This window comes from Lagopus leucura, unplaced genomic scaffold (genome assembly GCF_019238085.1).
Source record: "Lagopus leucura isolate 7727_CA_CO unplaced genomic scaffold, USGS_WTPT01 Super-Scaffold_739, whole genome shotgun sequence".
Taxonomy (NCBI): domain Eukaryota; kingdom Metazoa; phylum Chordata; class Aves; order Galliformes; family Phasianidae; genus Lagopus; species Lagopus leucura.
This window is the reverse complement of record NW_024962255.1, coordinates 20616654-20641201: the sequence shown is the minus strand read 5'-3', so window position 1 is coordinate 20641201 and position 24548 is coordinate 20616654. Positions and strand designations below refer to the sequence as shown.

The 24548-nt window shown below is 38.2% G+C and overlaps 2 protein-coding genes across 4 annotated transcripts in view; one reads left to right on the top strand and one right to left on the bottom strand.

The window, feature by feature from the left end:
• Positions 1-9186, top strand: part of BLNK (B cell linker) — a 43819-nt gene extending 34633 nt beyond the window's left edge. For both annotated transcript variants that reach the window (XM_042863067.1, XM_042863066.1), the window contains 5 exons: positions 222-253; positions 2819-2898; positions 6063-6146; positions 7107-7262; positions 8432-9186. In XM_042863067.1, coding sequence (XP_042719001.1) covers positions 222-253; positions 2819-2898; positions 6063-6146; positions 7107-7262; positions 8432-8551 — 472 coding nt within the window. In that variant the 3' untranslated portion in view covers positions 8552-9186. The remainder of the gene's footprint in view (positions 1-221; positions 254-2818; positions 2899-6062; positions 6147-7106; positions 7263-8431) is intronic.
• A 2322-nt stretch (positions 9187-11508) lies between these two features.
• ZNF518A (zinc finger protein 518A) lies at positions 11509-23070 on the bottom strand. 2 transcript variants are annotated; one of them, XM_042863284.1, is made up of 3 exons: positions 22963-23070; positions 21515-21627; positions 11509-19582 (listed from the first exon to the last, which is right to left on the bottom strand). In XM_042863284.1, exon 3 carries the CDS (start codon positions 19460-19462, stop codon positions 14846-14848), a length of 4617 nt encoding a protein of 1538 aa, XP_042719218.1. In that variant the 5' UTR covers positions 19463-19582; positions 21515-21627; positions 22963-23070; the 3' UTR covers positions 11509-14845. The 2 variants fall into 2 exon arrangements, with proteins under 2 accessions (XP_042719218.1, XP_042719219.1); XM_042863285.1 differs by lacking the exon at positions 22963-23070 and adding an exon at positions 22591-22678.
• Between the last annotated feature and the right edge of the window lie 1478 nt (positions 23071-24548).

Genomic DNA, 24548 nt, shown 5'->3' with positions numbered 1-24548 from the left:
AACCTCTGATTAAGCAATAGAGGTTTAAATCAGATGTTAAATTACTGATAGTCAATACTAGTGGGAGACGAGTTCTAAAATACCTGTATTTGGGTCTTATCTCTCAATGGACAAAGGTGAGCTGGAACACATTCTACCATTGCTAGCTTCATATAGGCAATTTTAATACTTTCAGAAAACTGTTTCCCTCAGGCCTTTTGTAATTTCTCTGTTTATTTCAGGTCTTCGCTCCAAAAGCCCTTAGTTCTGCCAAGTAAGTATTGTTCAGATTGTGAATTAATATGTGATTGATATATAACTTCCAGTTAATCTTTGAATTATTTCAAGATGCTATGTATATTCATTGGTTCAGAATTAACATTTGTCTCTGTAATGCGTACAAAGTAGAGATCAGGTATATTTCAGCTAGTAAAATTGAGGGACTCTTTCAGTTGTTATGCAAATTACTGGAGATTGGGTGCCTTGCTCCCGTTTGTTAGCACTGAAAATTTCTACTAAGGGCAGATGGGTCGGTTCCCACCATAAGATTCTATCCATCTTTCTTGCCATAATGGTTCATGTTTGTGCAATAGTCTGATGCCCTTGAGAATTGTCTGTTTCTGTCACACGACTGATATGCTTGAACATGTAGCATAAATTCTTAAAGAGTAACTATTTTTTTTTAAAGTCATTTGGTACTAAATGATGCTCTAATTAGCAACATGTCTTTAACATGCTCTTGGTGCTTATTTGGATCCTAACAACTTTATCACAGACAACTGGGCCCAACAGCCAATGCCCCTTCAGCATTCCCTGCCATATCTTCCTCATCATCATACCAGCCTTGTGCTAACTTTTATTCTCTTCATCAAAAGTACTGATTCCCCATATGGCACATCATCAAATGTTCTTCGTACGTCCAGAGTGAATAGAGTGAGATATTTTCCTTTTTGTAGAAGTCCATTATTTTATGAAAGAGCTTTAACACTTATTTTCTAGAGTAAATTTCAGATTTTCTCCTGCTAATTGGACCCTTACCTCCACATCTTAAAATACTCTTTGCTTCAAGTTCTCTTCCAGGGCTCTGTGCTCTTTTCAGTTAAGAAAAAAAGGCTTATAGTTGCTCGGGCCACTTCCTCCACTTGAAGTACAGCAATTATGTTTGGTATTTGAATCTTAAAGTACCACTCTGACTTGAAATTGATTTAAAGTTATTGTTACTAGCCCTGTAATTTCATGTGCCAGTTCTTCAGAGTTCAGGGATAAAGACTGTTATTCCCACCAGTTCAATTGTACTAATCTGTATGAGTTTTGCTTCCAATTTGGTTGTGGATTCCTCCATTTCTATAAACTCCTATTGATTTAGGACCTACAGTATCTTTTAAAATCAGTAAAATTCTTACTGAAGGCAGCCTCATTTTCTTTCTTTCTTTCTTTTTTAAACAGCTAAGGAATTTCTAATTTTTTCTTGTAAAGTCTAATCAGCCTGACTCCTGACCACTCTTAATAATATTCATACAATGAATTTTTCAGTTACAGCTTTTGTAGTTGGTCAGTCAAAATTTAACAAAAAAAAAAAAATTCTTCTTCTTGAGGAGCTTTTTTCAAGTGATTATTCATTCACTGAGAGCTACTGCTGTTCCTCTCCACTTAGAGTGCAACTTCCAGATGGTTGCACCTTTACTATTAAAAAAAAAAAATTCAAAAGCTATGTCATACACCTTTCAGCTTTCCAAACCAACTTTTTTTTGAGTCACAGCACGACCATTACAATGAGGTCTGCCATAACGCTGCTTTCTGAAACCAAAATCTAGATTAGAATTCTATAAGTGAAGATTAGATTAAGCAGTCTGCAAAATATTACGGCCAGGAGCAGGAAAGTGCTTACAACCTTAGTCACATTTTTTCCCCAGTGAAATGAACAGGATACAAACCTCTCATTATGGCAGAATATTTTCTACAATTATCTTCTCTAGCACAATAATCTGTATCTGTATGTATCTAACTGTGATCAGAAGCACCAAGTTGGACTCCGATCCTTATGAGTCCCTTCTGACTCAGGATATTCTATGAGAACCATTACTGTCTTTGGCCAAGATTTATTTAATCAGAACAATTATCTATACTTACTTTCCATTTCTCTATCGAGTCATTAATATGCAACAGTACTCAACCAGTTTCCTTGCAATTTCTGGATTTCTTTAATTCTTCAATGCCTGTATTTCAGCCATAACAACTATTTTCTACTCTGCTTTTCCACTGCAATTTTAATTGAGCTTCATAATCTTTCCTACCAGTTCTGCTTCTCTGTTTTGCTGTTTAGGTTTCTTGTGCACATGTACAAACATGTAACTTGGATTAAATCAGTGAAAAAATATCTGAGCTACATTAGTTTTGCTGATTCCCTCACCATGTGACTGCCTCTTACCTTGTACTGAGTGCTTTTTGTACTTTCTGCCTTTTCTTTGTCTTTTGCTATAGAATCATAGGGTAAAAACTATACTCCATACTTGTTTACTTATTTTCTTTTGTTTTTTTTTTTGTTTTGTTTTGTTTTTTTTTAGGCATTTTTCTTGCATGTTAAATCTAACTCTGGTTATTAACCAAGTCATTTCCAAACTATTTTTCTCTCTGGAAGGGAAGGAAGGGCTCCTCTTGTAAGCAGGCAGGTGTCCCAGGCACCAGCACTGAGCCCATGTATTTACAGTATGTAGTTTTCCTGAATAATACCAAAGGTCAAACTTTTCCAGATCTCTGATAGGCCTTGTGATATACCAATTTCTTACAGGAAAATGAAACATACTTTGAAAAATTACCTATGTTGTTCTCTCTTTTGCAGAGGTGCCAGAAGTCCCAAGCCGTGCTCTGGGTACTTCCCCTCACAGCAGCATTTCATCCATTTCAATTACTGCAGACCAGGTATAACATCAGCTAAGTTCATGGTACAGAAATCTTATTGTTCACTTTAAAATAGCATTTCCACCCCTCTCTAAAAATCATGCTCCTCTGCTGGTAATATTCATGTTATTGTTTGCAATGAAGATTTTTATGTGGCACAAATCATCTAAATGTTTGCTTAAGGTCAAAAATGCTTAGAACATATAGCAAAGGAGAGCTTCAACAAACCATGAAAAAATGTATAAATGGCATTATACCAAACCTTGGTTTTGTACCACTCATTTTAAACAAATCCTGAAAAGCTAACAAGCTTTTCAGGTCATCCAGACTTTGCAGTCCATAATAATCTGACGCCATTTGAAACAAGAAAATCTTTGACTAATGTCCTTAGATCTAGATGGCTATGATGAGCTTCTATTTTCCTATTTTCTAATGTATAGCTGTACATACTGAGTTCTGAAATAATTATGCAACCAAGACATCTGCAGCTATTAGCTGCTTTTTGTTGCAACATTAAGCTTTGAGTGATCTAAGCAAACGCAAAGTTAGTTCCATGTCAGTGCTATTCCCTTCACTCACATTTTGGAGGAATGGAAATACAAAATGCATGAAGCCATTCTCATTAGTCCAGTAGTCACAAGCAAGGTAAAAATAGTTCTGCTGATTGCAAAACAAAGGCTCTATTGTGCAGAGCCAATAACATTAAGTGTTCTAAAGTCTGACATGACAATGATAATACAACAGCGAGGAACACAAAGAACTTGAACTTCTGGAACAATTTTAACAATGTCATACTAGAAATTTATTACAAAAATCACTTTCAAAAAAACAATCCAACAGACACTAAAACAGCTTGTAGCAATTATGCTTTCATATAACAGCCTTGGGCAAAACCACAGTTTAATAAAACGTTCATTTTATTTTGTTTTTAAATTAACTGTTGAAGTTAGTGGTGTTTTCCCACCAATTATGTATAATGGAGCTGTAGCATACCTTACAATATAGGTGCTTATGGACTTGACTTTTGCCCTAAAGGTTCATTATTTATTTGGTTCCCATCCAAACTTTGGTGGCGGGGCTCTGTGGACAGATTATAGCCCATAGAGAGGGCTAGGAAGGAAGGTTTTGGAGCAGCTGACTTTCTTGTTCTGCTGAACAAAGATTGGTTTGCTGCAGCCATTCCTTAAGTGGCTGAGTACTTTACATACTTGCAATTCTTTTCTTTGTCTTTTTACAATTAATAGTATGACTGGAAAAATACATGGAAGAATCTTGGAGATAGAGTTACATGTTATGGCTCAAGCCAACCTACAAATTTAGTGCAGTGCCCACAACCGGGAGTCTCTGCTCTCTCCTCCATCTCCCCTCCCAGCCATGTGCTTCTCTGGTGTTCTGAACCTGCATGAAGCTGAGCCAAGTTAAACTCACAGAAAAACAAAACACACACACACACACACACAAAAGCAAAACACAAAAAGGTGGGTTTTTTTTCCCCCTATGATATTACCAAAGCAAACTGTCTCCCTGAGAGATCAGAGAAGCAAAAAAATGAGCACAAGAGAGAGGCCAAGACATTCCATTATCAGCAGCAAGGAAACAGCCATAACATGCAAATTCATCTTTTTTTTTTTTTTTTTTTTTTCTACTGATGTGATGGATTGCTTTCATAAAGCTTCCATGAAAATGAATTTTATTATTAACCTTGTTACTGTAAAGTTGGAGCAAAAGCATTCAAATGACTCTGAAGGTTAATACTCGGAAGTATTGATTATGAAATACTCTCAGCATTATTTCTATAACCTTCCACACGCTTAAGTCAGTTTTGGCATCAAAATTCTTAGCACAAGCTCACTTTTTGTGATTGCTGGTTTGATAACCTGTTACTTCATCTTCTAGCCATTGGAACCTGATAATGCATAGGTCCTGTGCTGCTTCTAATTCCTTATTCCCGTCCTTCCCCAGGTCTTTCTACACCTCTCCAAAATCTCCATACCTTTTCTTAAACAGCACTTCTGTTCACAAACTTACATGCAATCCTGCATCTTTGAATTATCCCTGCTTCTCTTATTCAAATCATAATCTTGTTTCACACTCCCAACTGCCCTCCCCTTCTCACATTTCTTCATCTGTACATTTCCTTTGCAACGAAAGCTTTTATCTTCTAAACCAGAATCCACCTACCTATAGGGTGCCAATAATCCTACCTTGTATCTTAACGTCTGCACCCATGTTCCCATCCATGAAGTCCTTTGGCCTGTGTCCTTCCCTAGAAGAAAAGGTTCTGGTTAGGTTCTATTGCTGTACAGAGCACTGCCAAGCATTGAACAGACTGGAGAGGAGAGTGATGTTGGTGAGGTGTTCACAGGAAACACTACATATAAATAGGGTTCCCAATAATTTAGTTAAAATACAAGCCACTCTTTATTCTGTCACGGATGTAATCCTTCCCTATGGGAAACAGATGGTGTTTTACACCTTTTATTCAAGAGCTCTGTTTTAAATGCAAAGATATGTTCAGACTCAGTGAACAGGGAACCTGAACTGAGCCCACATCTCATGTCTCAGGTGCTGTATAAGTAGAGGAGATACATTAATTTTATTTTTTTGTAGTACAGCGTACATTTTTGTGCTCATTTAATAACATTAGAAAGCCAGAGATGCACTTCTCCTACCTCCGTGTTATCCAGATGCAGGCAATGCTGACCATGTTCACAGACAGCCTTACGTATACGGGAAGTTCATTCCCAAAGTTAGACACCTACCTACTCTGGATATCATATGGGCTAGGCCACAGCCAAGCAACATCTAAATTGTTCAGGGACAAGCTATTCAACCACAAGCACTGAATGCCATTGTAAATTCTACTAGAATATCTTAATGCTTTAAAAATGCCAAACTGCGCTCCAGCCAAACCTGAAGAATCTTCTCAGGGTTTATTCTGGTGCACGAGACTTCTATTAGATGTTACCACTGTTTAACACACTAATTTTCCTTTGTTCTTCCTCTGGTCAATAAAAATGGTCAGTTCCTGGTAAAGAATGTTCTGAATTCTGTGTTTCTTAAACAGTTTTGCATCTGAATTCTTCTCCGACATTACTACTGAACAGTAACACTCCCACAGGCCAAATTCTTTATTATTATTGTTATTATTTTGCAGGTGAGACTCACTCTCTCATTCTTTCTAGGATGCTGGTGTTCATAGTAAAGCATGGTATGCTGCAACCTGTGATCGGAAAACAGCAGAAGATGCACTGTATCGATCTAACAAGGTAGGTCCCTTTCAAGGAATGTCTGTTTTAGGAATAACTTCAGGTGTTTTAAAATAAAAAATCAAGACAAGCAGAAGTATTCTAAGAACTTCAGTTGTATGACAAACAGATCAGAATACTCTGCCATGCAAATAATGTCAAGCAGAACATTCGTGTGGTGAAATTTTCACTTGTTATAGAAGCATAACTGAAGGTGCCTCAGTTTAGTTCAAAGCCTGCTGCACTGCAAAGAATGCTGTTACAAATTAAGAGATTTTCCTTGGTTCATGCGCATGCACTAAAACAAGGTAAAGCCCAGTTACTTCTAAATCATCTCTGTGACTATCCAATGGATCGTGTAAAAAGGTTAGTACTTGGAAAGACAGATGCTGCGATGTATTTTGATGTGATAGCACTAAGCATTTTAGTTATTTGGAGAATGAGTCCTGCTCTCAACTAGTCTGTCTACAAGGAATTAGTAACATGTAGAGGTGCATCCCTAGCATCACTTGAGTTTTCTTCTCCCTCACTTCACAAAGCAGGATAGAGTACTGGGCTTGTCACCAGCATAGGTTGCTGCCAACTAGTGAGCACTGGGCTACACTGCCAGTAGCAATAACTCTGGAGAAACACTTCTGCTGTTCCCTTTTCTACCTACTGCCACTGACAGTAACTTCATTTCCTCATAATGCATGAAATCCAACAGACTGCTGTCACTGCATATTTTTCTTCTCCCTTTCTCTTAACAGGAAGAGAAAGGAGGCAAAGAGCACTCTTAAACCTTTCAAAGCTATTGTTAGACACCAGGAATATATGCTATTTCCTGCTGTATCATTTTTTTTCTAATGACAGAAAAGGATTTAATGCTATTACAATTATTTAAAAAAAAAAATTAAAAAACAAACAAAAAAACCCAACCTATTAAGCTTAAACAAAAAAAAACAACATTTTTTTTAAAACTTATATATTCTCTTTCTTTAGGATGGATCTTTCCTAATAAGAAAGAGTTCTGGACAGGATTCAAGGCAACCATACACACTGGTTGTGTTTTATAACAGAAGAGTATACAACATTCCTATACGTTTTATTGAATCAACAAGACAGTATGCATTAGGAAGAGAAAAATGTGGTGAAGAGGTGAGATTTTCTTTTTTTTTCTTAACACTGTTCAGTTATCTATCTTTAATAAGCAAGGATTGAAGTATGTTGCTGTATGACTTGACAGGATTCTTCATGCACTGTGACTGAAGTATACGAAACTAGAGAAAACATCGTTTACATCAGCTCCTGCATGTTAAAATTAATTAAAACCACAGATAAAGTTGAAAGCATACTCATAACTACTCTGAAAAGTTATCAGGATCAGAACTGCAGTTACTAGATAAATCCTCCAGCTATATCTAATCACCTTCTACCTAAGACTCTAGTTCTAAAGTTTCTTGGAAAATTATAAAGGGCCACTAACAAAAAGAAAAATAACTGTATTTTTAATTCTATTTTCAAATAAAGAATATTCAGATGCAAAAATCACAGAAAATTATTCTAACAGCAGCATAGAGAATTGGAGCTCAAATACCAATAAATCTGTGTGTCATCACCACACAGGAGGGGCTTCTCAGGCATGTGAGAGCACGCTTGCCTCAGCCTAATTATCTGCCTCACAGGCAACAGTTCTTAGGTTACAGAATAACTCAGAAGCCTGGAGTTTATCTGGCCTTTCACAAAGAGTCAAAAATGACCTGAAGGTAAAAAGAAAGATAGTCCCGTTTGGATGGAAACCAAAAGGAATATCAACAGGCCTAGCAGATTCAGGGTGTTAATTCATCGTGGTTGACATTGAAATGGCATAACTGAAACAGCGCTCATCGACAGCCATCTGCACCGTATTACTTCCAGAGAGTCCACTGCTCTTACTGAGGCAGCCAAATAAAGCAAATCCCAAACTGCTACACAGTGTGTAGCTTGACAGATTAAGGTTAGCTGTAAGCGGTGTCTGTTTAATATGCTATGTAATAAACTCTATGGTTCAGCTTGTGCAGGCAGCAATCTCCATTCAGTAGGAGCATGAGGTGATGTCAGCCCTGGCTCTATCTTACATTGTCCAAATTTAATCTGTCCACTATTGGAACTGGGACTGAGAGCAGGACTGGTGCTCTTACCAAAAGGCAAAACATCTCACTCAGTAACAGTCATAGTTCCACTCTCCTCCATGCTGCGAGAAGAGGGACAAAAAATGATTCTATAATTACTGTCAATGTTACAACATTAAAGGATACCACTAATTATTTCTTGTTTTCTCTATCCAGCGTTTTGACAGTGTTGCTGAAATAGTAGAGAATCACCAGCATACCTCCTTGGTTCTAATTGACAGCCAAAACAACACAAAAGACTCAACAAAACTGAAATATATTGTAAGAGTTTCTTAACTGAACTGAAACTGAGATGCTGAGATGAAGACTTTTTAATCATTTGCTTCAACACCCCAAACCGTGTGGATCAGGAGTTTAAAAGAAGAACATCCACAGTGATGGAAAATACTCTTTAACATCTACTGAACAGTAAGATATGCAGTTCAAGTCCAACTCTGTCTCTTTACAAAAAAAAAGCCTACTTAATACAAGAAACAAAGTGGATACATGGTCATCTGTGACTTCCACCTGTGACAACATGGGTATTGAAAGTCAGGTGAACAGTTGCGTACCACAACCTTGTCTTCTGACTGCTATTTAAAGATGTATTTCCCCTAGGACATTCTCACTTGAAAAGTGAGAATATCCACAGTGGTCTACTTGTTCCATTTGTTAAGATTACCACACATCACTGCTCTCAGTAATTTCTTTGTAAAGTGCACATCCCCAGAAATAAGAGCAGCTGAACTTAATGTACTGCCATGTACAAGCTGGAAATGGGACTGTACTTTACATGAATAAAGCTTTAAGCAATAAAGCTGTCAATGGTTTAGATTAATGGACATGTTGTCCTTCCTTCAGCTTTACTCTCTCATTAATATTTTTGTTTGTTTTTTCAAATGTGCAAATAAAGTTAAATATTGTAAAGTCAACTGTGTACAGAAGCACTGCTAAATGAGTTCTTAGCATCCTTCTAGTGAAAAAGCATCAACTCACTGTCGTGGATGTCTCTTATATAAATTTTTTTGAGCTCCTTCACAAGCCTCCTGTTGTTACAACAACTGTTTTTACAGCTTTAACACAGATATCTGACTTAATAGCTCTCAATCTTTTGTCTTTAAATAAGCTATTGTTGGAGGCCCAAACACATTGCCAAACTAAATACCAACTCAATTCTTGCAGAATTAATTTAGAGATAACAAAAAAGCCTGATCTATCAGAGTGTTTTACTTCTTGCATTATTGACAGCAGTGTCATTTTCACAAAAGATCAAGTAGTTAAAATGAAATTTATCAATACATAATCGCTCTAGTAAAAAAATTCCTAGCAGTAATGGTTAATTAGTTCCAAAGGTGTTTGATTTCCTTTGACCTGCAAGTTCATCTATCTTACAGATATTTTCCAAAATTGAAACATTGTTGTTGGTTTGTTCGTTTGTTTTCCAAATTAGGCAGTGTTCTTTAAGTTCACCCACAAGGCATTTGAGGCAAACTTCAGCATGGACTTGCAAGGTCTCAAAAAGTCACTTACACAGAGAGTATTATGCAGCTGGTTCTCTGAAGCTTTGAGCAACACCTTCACGTAATGCACCAATCATCTAGAAATAACTGCTTCCTAATATGGTGATGTTCAGCACCTGGCTGTTTATGCTCTTTTGCAACACAGATAATACTTATTCCATCTGTGATGCAAATGAGAGCCCAGCAGGTAAGAAACTATGCATACAGACTTTTCACAGGTCTGCTTGCTATAGGACACTTACTTTACAGTCTTACATACACATTGTGTTCAGTATATTGCTCAGGTGACAGTAATTAAACCAGTATAACTAGTATAATGTTTAAAACATTTAAGACTGTGAAGTCTAGATCTCAGAATTAACAAAAGACAAACATTGGTCTCTGCAAGCTTAATTTACTCCTTGTAGGTGTTTACTCTGGGAGCATTTAATGACAATGGAAAATACTCTGTGGAAAAGCACTCTTTCAGTATTTAGCTTTGTGTTCAGGGGGAGTCCTTGCCTTACTCATTCATCTACTGCACATTATTTACACTGTTCTTAACACACCAGTTTGTTTCTTGTTCCATCTATATAACGCTCCTCCAAAAGGAGGCTCCAAAAGTGCTTACATTCTTCCTACACTTCTGATTATAAGGTGTAACATCACCATCATTCTAGAAAGGAGGAAAAAAAGGATATTAAAAAAATGGAACGATAGGCTTCCTTTTGAGAGAGCAAATGCCAGATTTTTCAGGGTAATTGGTGATACTGAGTCCCTCCTATACTCAAAGCAATGCTCCTACTGCCAGTGAGCTCCAAGCACTACTTCATAATTTTGTGGATGATTAATAATAATAAATGTGCTATGGATAAACATTCAACTCTACATTCATCTGCAAACCCTTATTTATTCCTAGCCATTTTCTACACTGTTATGGGGGTAACTTACACTTTCAGCAACAAGATGAGGCAGGGAGTAAGAAGGCAACATCGTCTTCCACAGAGTAACTGATGATGAAGTTTGCTATGTTAAAAATTCTAGTGACATGGACTCAGCAGTCACTGCTGAATCTTGAAAGTGGCAGCTCAAGTGAAATCCTGCCCCAGAAAACTTCCCCTACAGCTGGTGAAGTACCCACAGCTGCCAATAGTTAGTGTTGGCAGGTGTTTCATCAGGTAGCAGGTGTTAGCCTGACTTCTGACAGACGCAGCAACAAACTTCTCTCCATCTTTGATATGACTACATAATTTTTCTTCCAAACAATTGACGTTATGTGACTAGCAAAGAAACAAAGGAAAAGTTAAAAGTGTTGTATGCCTACCTGATACAGAGAGCATACAGAATACTGCAAATTATTCCTATCAGTGTTGTTCCACGAAAGGAGCACTTGCATCCTCCAAATTCCAAATGTTCAGACATGCAACTTACAAAACTATATTCTTCCTTCAATTTAAAACACCAGCAGCAGGCACAGATTCTTAGGAAGTGTCGTTAAAATAATAAAAATAAGACATCTCACATGACAACAGCCCCAGAACAATACCGAACTTAAGTTTTTTGTTAAAACATTGAAATTTCTGAAGGAGAGTAGCCATGATCTGCTAATGAGCACACATCTTGCAAAGAATACACAAGCGACTAGACTTCAGGCCAAATATATATTTACAAAGCATTTCCTCAGAGGGAAAAACACTGACCTTGCACTTGGATTCATTTATATGTTTCAAAATTCTGTACCCAAGTTAAGGCTTTTTTATTTTGATACATGTTGCAATCAAAACATTTTAAGATAGCTTGTAAAGTCAAGCAGCAAAAAGCAGCACTCTTCAAAACAGTTTACTTGCAACCTTAATTGTGTAAAACAGACATACACAGTAAATATGCAATTGTTTACTACTTTACCATATGGATTTATGTATTTTATTTGGTTCCTGTATGGTACTTCAGGATAAATCACAGTTGTATAAGGAAGTAATGTTGCTTGTAGGACATTTGTATGATACCTTTCCCATTTAATGAAGATAATGTGGAAACAAATACCACAGGAGTCAGCCAGCTGAAAGGTAGCTTCGTATTATTAAGGCAGTTAAACATGTTTTTGGAGAATCTACTGCTGCATCATCCAGTGCAATACTCAAATTGCTTAAGCCAACTTTCTGCTGATGATCTTTGTGACCATAATTTCATGGAAGCCTAACTTGAGATTCCTTGAAATCAGATCTGCAAAAGTACCAAACTTTTAGGACCTCAAATGAAGAATTATAGAAAAAGTCATAAGAGAGAAAGGGCTCTATATTCAGAACACTTGGGCAACATGCATTAAATTATGCAAAGACTTAACTAAGAGTAGGGAAACAAAATATTAATCACAATTCTCTGCAACAAATGAGATGGATGGCCATGGATAAAGTGACACATGACAATGAATTAAGATTGCAAAAAGCAACCTTATTTCAGCATTTTTAACATCACAGTATTCTTTTTCATGATATTGTTTAAGGTTCTGCGGAAAAACAAAATCCAATCACATTTGTCACTCTCGTGATTAATCAATATAAACAACCCTCTAATTGTAGAACAGAATTTCTATCTTGGTGTTATGCAACTATTAACAAAAACTGCTTACCCTTGGTGAAATTGCAGTGAATGCATTTTAGAAACAAACTTCATTGATATTTCTCCCAGAAAGGCAATGGCAAAGCTTAGAATTCAGGGGTTCAGTGTGAAGGCTCTCCTACAGGAGAACAAACTGAAGCAGCTAGAAGGTCCTTCTTACCTTCTTTTTTGTGTTTTCCTACTGGTGTTTATTTCTAACACACTTTAACAACAGTAAAATAGATTTCTAAAAGCTCCTTCCCAAATTCACATCAGAACTCAAGCCCACCACTGTAAAACAAGCCCACTTTGATACAGGAAACACACCAACTGCACCCAACCCACGCTGTCTCATGTACTTCAGCTGACTCCCATATAAATCTCACTAGTTACAAAGCTAGAGTGGATCTTCCTGCCAACACACAGCAAGAATCTATCTACTGAAGTAATTCTTTCAAAAAATCTAACTCTGCTGCCAGTGACATCCCTAAGAGACTTGCCATTGTTTCAGCGGTAGCACAATCAGTCTTGACTTTTACCTTAACAGCCACTGAAAACTGCAATTGCACTTGCATACAACCTAAAGCCTCCGTGATCCAGGCCTCTCCAAGACCAGTAACTGTCAATGTTGACAGTTTTTTCCATCAATACTTTGGGAAGCTGACTTACACATACAACATGTAACCTTGCAGCCCTTGGGCAGAATTTTGTGACTACGCTATCACTGCTGTTCTGCACAGCACTCAGTTACGCAGCCAGAACAACCACTGCCAATTCCATTTGCCTGCTGACAGCCATAAAGCTGGCTTTAATTAAACACTGCCTGTATTCTTCAAAAAGGGAAAATCTGGACCACATTGGATAAATAAAAGTACCTTCCGTAGCATGTTTAGTTCAACGTCAACGTTCAGTTCATCACTCTAAACAGCCTCAAAATCATCCATCTGACCTTGCAGATGTTACCTGTAAGAGTTATTCTAGCTTTTCCTTGGTCATGTCCTACGGGCTTCATGATGAGGCACACCATCACATACAAGGGAAGCTGGGAATTGTAAACTGCTCCATCTCTGAACTAAACTGCTTGAAAAGGCTAACAAAAATACCAGGTGCCATATGCTAAGGACACTCCCACATAAGTCTGAATTTCACCTCCAAATATAGTAAACACCATGAGTAATAAGAACCCTCATTTGTATACTCTCCATCACCATGGCCCAGAAGCATATTCTCCTTCCTTTATTTCTAAAACAATAAAGATGAAGCAATTGGGTTCCTGGGAACACTATTGCTCTACTGACCATTAAAATAAGGACAGAATAACTGAAGCCTTGGTTTTGCCAAATCTCTGGCAACACAAAAGGCAGCTCATCTGAACAAGCAACAGCAGAAAAATACCACATAATCATTACGGGGAAAAATTATATATAAAATTACAATGGCTACAGGCCTGAAATAGTGCTTTGCACTATTAGCCTTCCTATAGGATCTGTGACAGACACAGAATAAAATAAAAGTATTTTCTATAAATGTTCACAGTCATACTTGTAAACACAAATTATAGCAAATTTAATAGTGACAGAGTCAATACAGATTAGGAATGTTCACCATTCTGAAACACCATATACATTAAGAATATATATATATATACTGTATATTTTCAACTGATTTCATTCTCACGCTCACTGTATTAACACAATTGTAACATTTTATTAATTTATATGAAAAATACTTCACTAAGAAAGTAGACAAACTGCAGAGAAATAGTACAAGTGTCATGTGCATAGCAATATAGCTTAAAGCATTCACATATGGCTTCGTTTAAATGAAATTATTGGGGAAATGGCCCTGTTTGGACCTATGGTTACACAGTTGACATAATGTTAACTGCTTCACATCTTCTAGGCACTTGCTAAAAATAGTGTTCAATCCCTGAAAAACAAAATCAGGAGTTAACAAGTGAAAATAACAACAAAAAATCCCTGGAGAACAGTTGTGTGTAGCTGAACTTTTTTTTTTTTTTCCAAATTGTTTTTAGTAGTGCATGCACAGATCTGAAAAAAAAAAAAGAAAAAAAGAAAAAAAAAGGTGGTGGGGAAGGAATAATTTCTGTGCAAGAATTATACCAAATAGCTGAAAAGTATAAAAATATTTACAAGTTTAGATCTTTTAAAATATGTACAGAACAAAAGCCCTGAAAACTCATTTCATAGAATAAAAATATAGGACAGGATAGTAGTAACAAAAAATAATATATATTTGTATGGAATTGTATTTGCAGTTAGTTACAAGTTACCTAAACCACAAAGTTCCTCAATCTTTCTAAAAGCTTGATGGCAACAGAGAATCTGCTTTTCCTTTTAAAACACAAGCACTTTGCTTTACTTTTTAAACTTGTTACAATACTGAAATACAAAACAATCTGTGTATCATAATTCAATTTGAATCTCTTTCTAAAAAGGCCCAATGCATGATATTTTATTGGTATGGGTCATCATTACACTAACAAATTCCAGTCTCGAGTAGCCTCCATCAGATGCCTCTGTCCATGTCCTACCCAATTATCCTGATTGTCAAATATTCTACCACAAAACCAGCAGCTAAACTTAGCTTTCAAGGTATTATCAGAGGTAGTTTTCACAATCTGATAATTGTTTTTGCTAGTCTTTTTCAGTGTCAATTTTAACACAAACCTTTCTTTTACAGGGCTAATAGGTTTTATTGTCCTGTGCCTCTTTTGAAAAAGATTATCAGTAGTTACGTCCAAATGATTGCAGAAAGCTGGCTCCAAAGCTTCAATAGTTCTTTTTGACAATGAGACCTTAAGAACATGTCCCTTAAATTTAGCAACCGTTTTCATTACATTTACAACTTCTGGAACATCAGCGTCAGGATGGTTAAGAACAACAACTGGCTGATTTCTCCGAGGGCATTTTACAAGCTGTTTAGAATTAAAAGGAAGTAGTTTCAAAGTCCTCACAGTATCTTTTGATGCTCTTTGTCTGTAATGGCCACCTGATTCACTGACGACTTCACCTCGATTCTTTTCCTTACACTTTCTGTGCAACACTACTTTCTTTCTTGGAGGTTCTTTGCAGTTATCCTTATTTTTCCGTTTGAAATTCTTGCTTCTTTGCAAAACTACAGTTTCTGAATTCTTAGGCCCACTCTGTTTTAAACGAGGTTTTCCTTTAGCAATTCTGTTTTGGGTGCTCCATGAGGACTTCTGACTACAAAAGTTATTCCTGTTAGCAGTTATTATTTGTGTACTCTCAACAAAATCTTTTTGCAACCATGACCCTGCAGTTCTGGTAGAATACACAGGTTCTACAGAAGGAATACAACACACTGGATTAGAACTTGCCGAAGAGGCATTTGCTGGCATTAACCTACCCGGTAAGATTAAGGCATCATTAGAAGTAAGATCAGTCTGTTTCTGTGCTAGTGCAGGAGTAAGGGACTGTAAGCTGCCCAACTGTACTGAGGGCACTGAGTTGTTTACTGACCGGTTTGTTTCAGCCAGCATATCTGAAGTCTTAATTTTCAGCAAAAGCTTTTGTTGCATGACTCCAGTTTTCTTTGGTTGACAATTTTGATAACGAGCATTATCCCGAAAAACACTACGTTTATGTACTACAGGCTTGTTTGGTGTCATGCATTTCAGAAAAACTGCCTGCTGTCCATCAGGCAAAAATGCATAAACATGCTGTTTCTGTTTCATCTCCTGTTGTTCTGTTGACTCTTCTGAACCAAAGACAACATCCTGATGCTCTGATAATGCTTTCACAGAAGAAGTTCTTTTTACAGATGACTCCGATAAGTTTGTAATTACAAGTGGTCCTTTGGATGACATGCTATTTAATGAGTCATTTGCTGTACTATATGTTCTCCTATTACAGCAACTTCTTACACTTCCAAAACTGTCATGCTTCCCATCCGCTTTTGAAGCTGGTATGGTTATTTTACCATATTCTCTGGATGCAACTCTGCCTAAAACCTGAGAACTATCACTAGCGACATTTGCAACCGCTCCAATTGACCCACTAAAAGTCAGAATCATTCCAGGTCCTTTATTTAAAGCAAAAGACGTAGGTTTCGTTGCATGATCATCTGATGAACTGGTTGACAAAAGAGATTTTCCTGAAACAACCTGTAGTCCAGGCTGGTTAGCAAGGTGCAAAGGAACAAAAAATCTTGATGGAGGTGGCTGAACTAAAACAGTTTTCTTCTGTTCCCGAAGGATTGGTGAAAAGCTGGTAGGATCTGAAGTTGTAGACTGCATTTTATCTTTTACCAGTCGCTCTGTTACAAATGCATCTGTATCATCTTTAAGCAAAGCACCATCTGCAGTTCTGCATAACACATCCATTCCCTGGGAATCAAGGTATGTTCTGGGTATCTTTCTCTCTTCTCCACAATGCATACCTCCATGTGTGCTACATCTTGTATTCAATTCCCTCTTACATAAATGAAAGTCAGCGTTAGTAGAAGGCCTCGGAAAACTACATGTGGTTGCTGAGTTTTTTAAATGTGTAAAGGCTCTATTCCCTTTTTCTTGACTGGAAAGCAGCTTGTCAGAATGAAGTTCTACACAGTTATTCAACTTGCTGTGGGATTCTTGCTGAGGTGTTGCTTTCACTTTTAACACATCTTGTAGTAATTGGTTTATTTCAGGTGATAAATAATTAGCTGCCTGTTCACTCTGCAGTGAGAAAACAGACATGATTTTGGGCATTAGAACTGAATTAACACAATCAGATCCACTTTCTGGGAATTCCCCAGCTTTGCTTGTGAAGTCTTGATGCAAATTAGTATCCAAATATTGTTGACCATTATGCTGGTCTTCCACAAAATATTCCCTGTCACTAACAAATTTAGATTGTCTGTTAGGAGACATACCATTATTCTTAGTGTTTATGTGTCCATAAGTTTTAATATTTGATTGGGCTGATACAGTGTTCTCCAGTTTTAAGTCTTTGACCGAGTCTGAATATGAACTTGCAGAGTCATTACTCTTCTGAAAATAAACTGTTTGGCTGGATATAAATTCTTTAGATTTGTCGTCTGTTGACATCCAAACGCTACACTGATTATCCAAAGTGTCCATTTTAGAATAATTATGAAAAGACAGCAATCCTTCATTAGAAGAATCAACGGAAGGTGAATAATACAGATTGTTAGTTCTGTGATTATTGTTCAGGCCACCATTTTGTATTTTCAGTTCAGGAAAGAAGGGTATTTTCCAAGGGTCATAGCATAGTGTATTCGTAACAGGAGGTGATAATACCTGAGGATGAGTTGAAGGACCATAATTTCTCCATGAGATATTACTTTGAGTTCCAATTTTTGTCACCTCATCACATGGAGATACAGGAGAGTCCAACTTCATTGGCAAATTACATGAATTTTTTCCTACAGCTACATGAGAAGGTGCTACAGTTTGAGAAACACTCCTACCATACAATAAGGAGTTATTTTGTTTTTCCACTTTTGCTTTTCCTGAATGAGGAGCAGAAGAAAACACAGAAGTTAATGGGTGAATGGAATTGTTCTTAAAGGTTGACTGATCAGTTACACGGGGTATAGCACCTGAAGACAAACTACAAGGATCAGCAGTCTGTGGCAAAGGAGGTGTAGAGCAATCTTTAATAGGATCGGCTTTCTGACCCAACAAATGCAAGTTTTGCTTATTTGTAGGTAATAATTTTATAACAATATGTTGTTTCCCATCTACAATTTTAAATCCCATAAATTTAGCACTGTAATTTGCTGGAACAGATATTTTATTGTTTTTGACCATCAATACTGCAGGCCCATGAACAGTATTTTTCAATGATCCAAGGCTGAAACGTGTTCCATCCTCTGCTTTATTACACTGTGCAGTAGTAGCAGCATGCATTGCACCTGTGAAATTCTTTTCAGTATATGTAATTTGATCCTTTTCTTCATTTGCTTCCACAACTTTCATATACTGGTTGAACTCATCCAATTTTGGTTGAATTTTGTTCACAATTCTTAGCACTTGTGAATTTTTTTCTCCAGTTTTGTCACTTCCACCAATTATTTTTTTTCGCCTCCAAAGAGGCTTTTTCGATGTTCCCGTTTTATACCTTCTTAACACAAGCTTTAGTGCTGCTGGAGTCTTCAGTGTTCTTTTTTCACATTTATCCCTTTCCAGTTTTTCTTTTGTACATAAATGGTCTCTATGCACAGCTATAAGGTGTCTTAAAATATAATCTTTCCGTGGTGTGCTGTAATTGCAAAACTGACATCTAAAAGGAATCAGACCGCTATGGAGAAGATGATGTCTCTGGAATTCCTCTTCTGTATAGCTTATATGATGACATTTTCCACATTCATATGTAATTCCATTATGTCTGTGAATGTGCTGAACAAATGTGCCCACATCTTGAGTGGAAAACCCACACTTTTCACATTGGAAGTGACCATTTACACAGTGCTTTGATGTAAAATGCTTTGTCAAATCCAACAAAGTGTACATCTGCTCATCAAGACAGAGCTCACACTTTACTAAAGTGCTGCGATGGGTGAGTCTATGCTGATTAAAAGCCTGAAAGTCATTAGCTGAGAAGTTACACATTTCACAAGGATACACAGGCAACTCTCCAGAGTGTAACAGCTGAAAATGTTTTTGTAGATCATTTGGGCTGTATCTAACATTGTCCTCACACTTTGTACAAGTGAAATGCAGTATCTTAGCCACAGTTTTCAGCCCTTTTCCAAATTGCACTTCTGTTTTATTGTGTACGTGGCTTCCCCCTGAACAGTCAAGATTGCTTACGTTTACTTTCTCCAGAGTTAAGGACTTCCTTGCAGTTTGCTGTTTACACTGAAATAGTTTTCTGAATTTATCAATTTCATGTTTCATTAATACTTCATTTGGAATGTTCACCTTGGGTAAATCAATTTTTACATTTTTCAGTTTACAGGAGAAACTGACATCCAAAACTGCTGGTCGAGTAGTCATATTTAAAGGGTTATTCACTAGTGCATTTTCCAAACTAGTATCCATACAAAGATTATTTGCAGCATCATGTTTTAACAAATTAATTTGCTTTTTATCATGAGAAAACTGGTCCTGTTCAGATGGCATGATTTCATATGTATTATTCTTCTTCAAGTGAGTTCTTCAGATTAGGCTTATTTCCTGTAGTAAACAAGTTTATTGTGCTGAGTTATCTTCAGTGTTCTACAACTTTCCCATTTTATTCTCCTGAAATTAGAAAACAAACACAGTGAATTACAGTTACTTTTAAAACCAGTGTGCTAATGGAGATATGACATCTACATTCACACAAATAAATAAATCACAGTCATCCACAATTAATATTTCACATGTCTACGTATAGCATCACAAAGTCTGAAGCAATCAATGGATAAAGTCAGCTTTTGTTTCTCACTGTTTGTGGATATAAATTAATCATTTTGAAACAGGAGTATGACTGACAACAGTACCTCCCCATGGATTAAGAGGCTCAAACCAGTATGGTAAGCATCACTCTCTCTTTAGAGGCTATACTCACAGTTAATAAATGCACAAGTTTCTACTCAAACAACACTCCCACATGGCAACATAAAATCAGAAGAAACAGACTAGCACCAAAAAAATCAACTGGACTTTGTAAAGGAACAAGAACTGTTTCTTCCCTACTGATACAGTATTTTCTTACTAAATAGTTTTCCATAATAAAGAACTAATAGTGACACTTTTCTTTACTAGCAGAAGTTAGTAAAGTGTTGGCTGAAATCTTATCAGCAGCCTTCTCTCTGCTATTCCCTTGCCCACCCATAAGCAACACAGACTTGGAACTCATTAGGTCACCCTGTTTATTCATTCAAACTGCAAGAATGATCACATCATCTCCCTTATTCACATTCAAACTGCAAGAATGATCACATCATCTCCCTCATTGTGATGGAGTGCAAGAGCTGCCTCAGAGTTCCAGGCCATTATAAACATCACCGCTGAGGTCTTCCAAATATTTTCCCATATCCCTGTGAGAAGGAAGGATCTAACATTCAGCATGTAAGTACCCAACTGAAACAAAGTGAACACTGAAAAATTTTCCAGGTCATGCTCACATATCACAGCAGCAATAAAAGTAAAACAAGTGTTTGGCTTTGCTTTTTTTTAAAGCATATGCTTTATTACATGCCTTCAAAAAATATATCGGCATTTCTAAGTAATTCTTGAAAATGATAGCCAAAACATATCTACACTTTATGCAGAATTCAATATTAGTTAAAATTAAACTGTGTTCTTCAGTTACAAGATATGCAAGATTCTAACTACATTTTACATTTAAAAAACAAAAAACTGCAACCCACAGACATACACATACTAGCCATGAATATCTGCAAACTAAAATTAAAACCTAAAGATACAGGATATATTTATATATGCATTATATATAAAAAACATATTTATTTGTGTGTGTGTATATATGTATATAAATAAATGACATTTCCAGTCTTCCACACAGGAGATTAAAACCTGGGATATGCTTGAACCATAAGAACAGAACAACTCATCCACATTATACTCAATTTTCATGGAAAAAGTACTGTATAATAATGCCTTCCTCTTGCCAGCAGTAAATCTGTTATGCAAACAGGAGCAAGTTAAACTCTCACATAAATAACAAGTGACCAAAACACAACCTGGACTTCTTGGCTAAAGAACTTCTCAAATACAGATATGCAACACATGAAAATTACAGGCTGCATCAAACAATGTATCATCCTGATAGCAGCTACCTATCATTCTGTTGTACTGTCAAATATTGAAATATGAAATATTTATACAATTAACACTATAAGAAAATCACAAGTGAATGCAGTAGCTGCAGGAATACACTGCAGGCTTTTAACATGGAGCCGATGAGGTCTCTCCTAAGTGGGTAAAACATTTATGTTCAACAAAGAGGCTCAAGAGAACACATTCAAACCTGACTCAAAAATCATCTTTAGCCAAGCAACCACACAAATTAGAATCTTTGTTGTTATTGGGAAGGACGCAGTTACTGACAAATACCTGCAATACAGCATATAAATTAATTCGCCAGGGACACCTAATTAATAAATATCCATCAGTCATTCACAGGGATCTTTAAATTTACATTATGGAAGCAGAAGTCAGACTTACTCAATTAGAAAAATGACTTCAATTCCTCAACAGCCTTTTAGACATTTTTCCACACAAATAGTAGAGGTGAGACTCAGAAAAGGCCACAGTCAGGAGGAATACTGAAAAGTGGTCTGGAAACAAAAGGACAGATATTTTACACATCCTTCCCAATGGCACAGTGAGTGCATTTTTTAAAACACTGAAGAAAACTGTAAATATGTACACTACATATATTCCCAGGAGAGAACACCATCGAATACAGAACAAATTCTAAAGCTGTAGCTAGAAATTCATGGCTAGCAAACTTCTAATCAGGTGTATTATAACATTGGCTTTAAAAATACTTCTCAAGTGTTCCTAACTGTTCTAACTATAAATGTACAGTCACTTAAAAAAAGCAAAAGGCAGCAACTATTTCATTACTTCAAACTCAGAAAAAAATTGATTTTTTGTTAAGCCAAAAGTATTGTAAAAAACGTAGGGCATTCCTACAGAACTTACTACAATTCTCTAAATAGTTTTGCAAAAGACATAAAGAAAAAACAAACATTACCTGCATAATATATGGAACATGTAGATAATAAAGCACATGTACTAAATTCATTTGTAAGCATGAACCAAAGGTAACTGATATGGAAAGAAACCACTAGGCAGGAGCACAAGTAACCACGTGAGACCCAAGCCTCAACTTTCCTCCCCCAAAACTGCTCCAGTACATCAGTATTAGTCTGTTTTAAAAGGATAAGGAGGCAAGGCTTTAGCGGTACACTTCAACCTAGCAACAGATGAGAGTGAGAGCTCTCCCTGGTCGAGTTTTTTTTACATCTACTTTTACTATAAAACCCCAGAAGTTCCAAACACACCCCAGCAGCCAGCACCGCTCGGAGCTCTGTAGGTGCGCAGCGTGAGCGTCACGGCGAGGCGTTACGCCTCCCAGCACTGAGCACAGACACCGCTCCTCACGCCCGTCCGGCCCCACCCGTGCCCGCCGCGCATCCACCTGCGGGGAGCGGGACCGCACTCGGACACGGCCCGCTACGGCTCTGCCCCGACGCCCCCGAGCCGCTCCCAAAGCCCCAGCACCGCGCACCCACCCGCGGGCAGCCGCCGCCGGCTCCACCAGACCGCGTTCCCCTTTACGGGGAGCACCGGGCAACCCCGGGGCAGCCCCGCCCCCGTCCGCCGCGGGGGCGCACACGACCTCGGGGGCACGGCGCCGCCGCTCGGCGGAGGGACACGGCGCCGCCGGCGGCGCTGCCACGCGTTATTCCGGTGCGCGAGCTACGCGCAGCCCCGCCGCCGGCCAGAGCCGCGCTGCACTGCCAACTTCCCACGGCTGCGGGGAGCGCGGGACTATTTAACAAGTCAGCCCCAGCGCAGCTTCCTGCTCTACGAGAGCTCCCGTCGCCCGCTCCTCTCCGCCTTTCGGCCGGCCCTCCTCCGCCCCACGCACCCCGCGGAGTTACCTCGCCCTTCTCCATGGCCCGGCGGGTCGCCGTTGGCGGCCATAACATTTTCCATCCGGGGACTGCGGAGCTGCGAGCCTGGCGCTGGGGGCGGCCGCCGCGGAGGGATACGCGTTCACCTGGTGCGGGAGGACGGCGGCCGACGAGGCCCACGGGAGGGAGAGCTGGGGGAGGAGGCGCCGCCCGTGGGCGGGAGCCCTGCCGGCCTCTCCTCCTCTTGGGCTGAGGAAGCTGGGCTTCCTGTATCGCCGCGTTAGGTCGCATCGGCCTGGTGCCGGCGCGAAGGCTGCAGGCCAGGTGGCACCAACGAGCAGCCCGGCGCCAAGGGCATCTCTTGACAGGGATGCGCGGGATGCGAGTTCCCCCAGCGCCCACAGCCTCACTCGCAGGTCTCTGCCTAGCAGGTCTCCGCCTGGCATCCAGCGTGGGCAAAGGCTTGCTGACCTGTACCTGGAAATGGACAGCAATGAGAGTGTTCTGAGCATTATACATGGTTTGCATTCATTGATCTGTTGTCACATGCTCAAAATTATGCAAAAAAAAAGAAAAAAAAAAAAACCAACAACAAAAAAAGAGCTGAAAGTCACGACAAAAGGAATGCTTACTTTATTAGACCCAATGGCACTGATATTCAGAAGAGCTGTTGTTCATAGCAGAGCACTCTGACCACTTGGGCTAAGGCTTAAAAGCCTGTAGAAAGGTAATAACCACCACCAAAGTGCTAAGATATATATGAAATAGGGAATTCAGATGTACCATGTCATGTACCATGTTGGCCTGAAAAACAGGCCAACAGCTCTGGCAGAAAGGAACTGTAAAGGCAAATTGCGAGTTAAAAGCATTTGTGCACGTGCATATAATAAGGATCCACTTAAAAATGAACATATTTTTAATACTACATTCAATGTGACATCACTTCTTTCCCTTGTGTCCTTTGACTAAAATAAAATGAATACAATCCATTTTGGGGTGGGGTTTTTTTGGCCCTAAAGAATATCTTCAGGAACAGAATTATATCACTGATGATTCTATTACACCCAAATGAAACAGTCTGTGCCAAATGCACAAAATGTACTCATTATTTTTATGCAAATCTTCAAATTGTTCTTCTGGATTTTAATTAATTACGGTTTTTGGGTTTTTTCTAAATAGAAGTGATTAGTCAAAATACAAATATGTGCTCATACTGCTTTGGAGGAACTGAAAACTAACTGCAGCTGAAGAATGAGAAAAAGTAAAGAAAATAAAAAGAGAAACAGACTAATTCTGTCTACAGCCATAAAGTTGCAAAATATAACAAGGAAGAATCACCATGATAATTGACAAGCAGCTACAGTTGAATTTGTGTTAAAATGTTAATTTTCCTTATTTGAGAGTGAAAATAAGCATTGTAGTGTCAGTTATATGACCCAACAAAATGTATGGAGACATACATAAATATTTAATCTGTGCTGTATCACTTTGTAATATAAATTCAGACCACATATGGATGTCAACCACAGGAGAGAAAAAAGACACCACCCATAAGATGACACAAACAAGTGAAAGGAAGCCTACTGCCTACAATAGGGGTAAAGGAGGAGTCA

What these genes read in the sequence shown, in the direction of transcription:
- ZNF518A (XM_042863284.1), bottom strand. Translation starts at nt 19,462, where the DNA reads ATGCCATCTGAACAGGACCAGTTTTCTCATGATAAAAAGCAAATTAAT.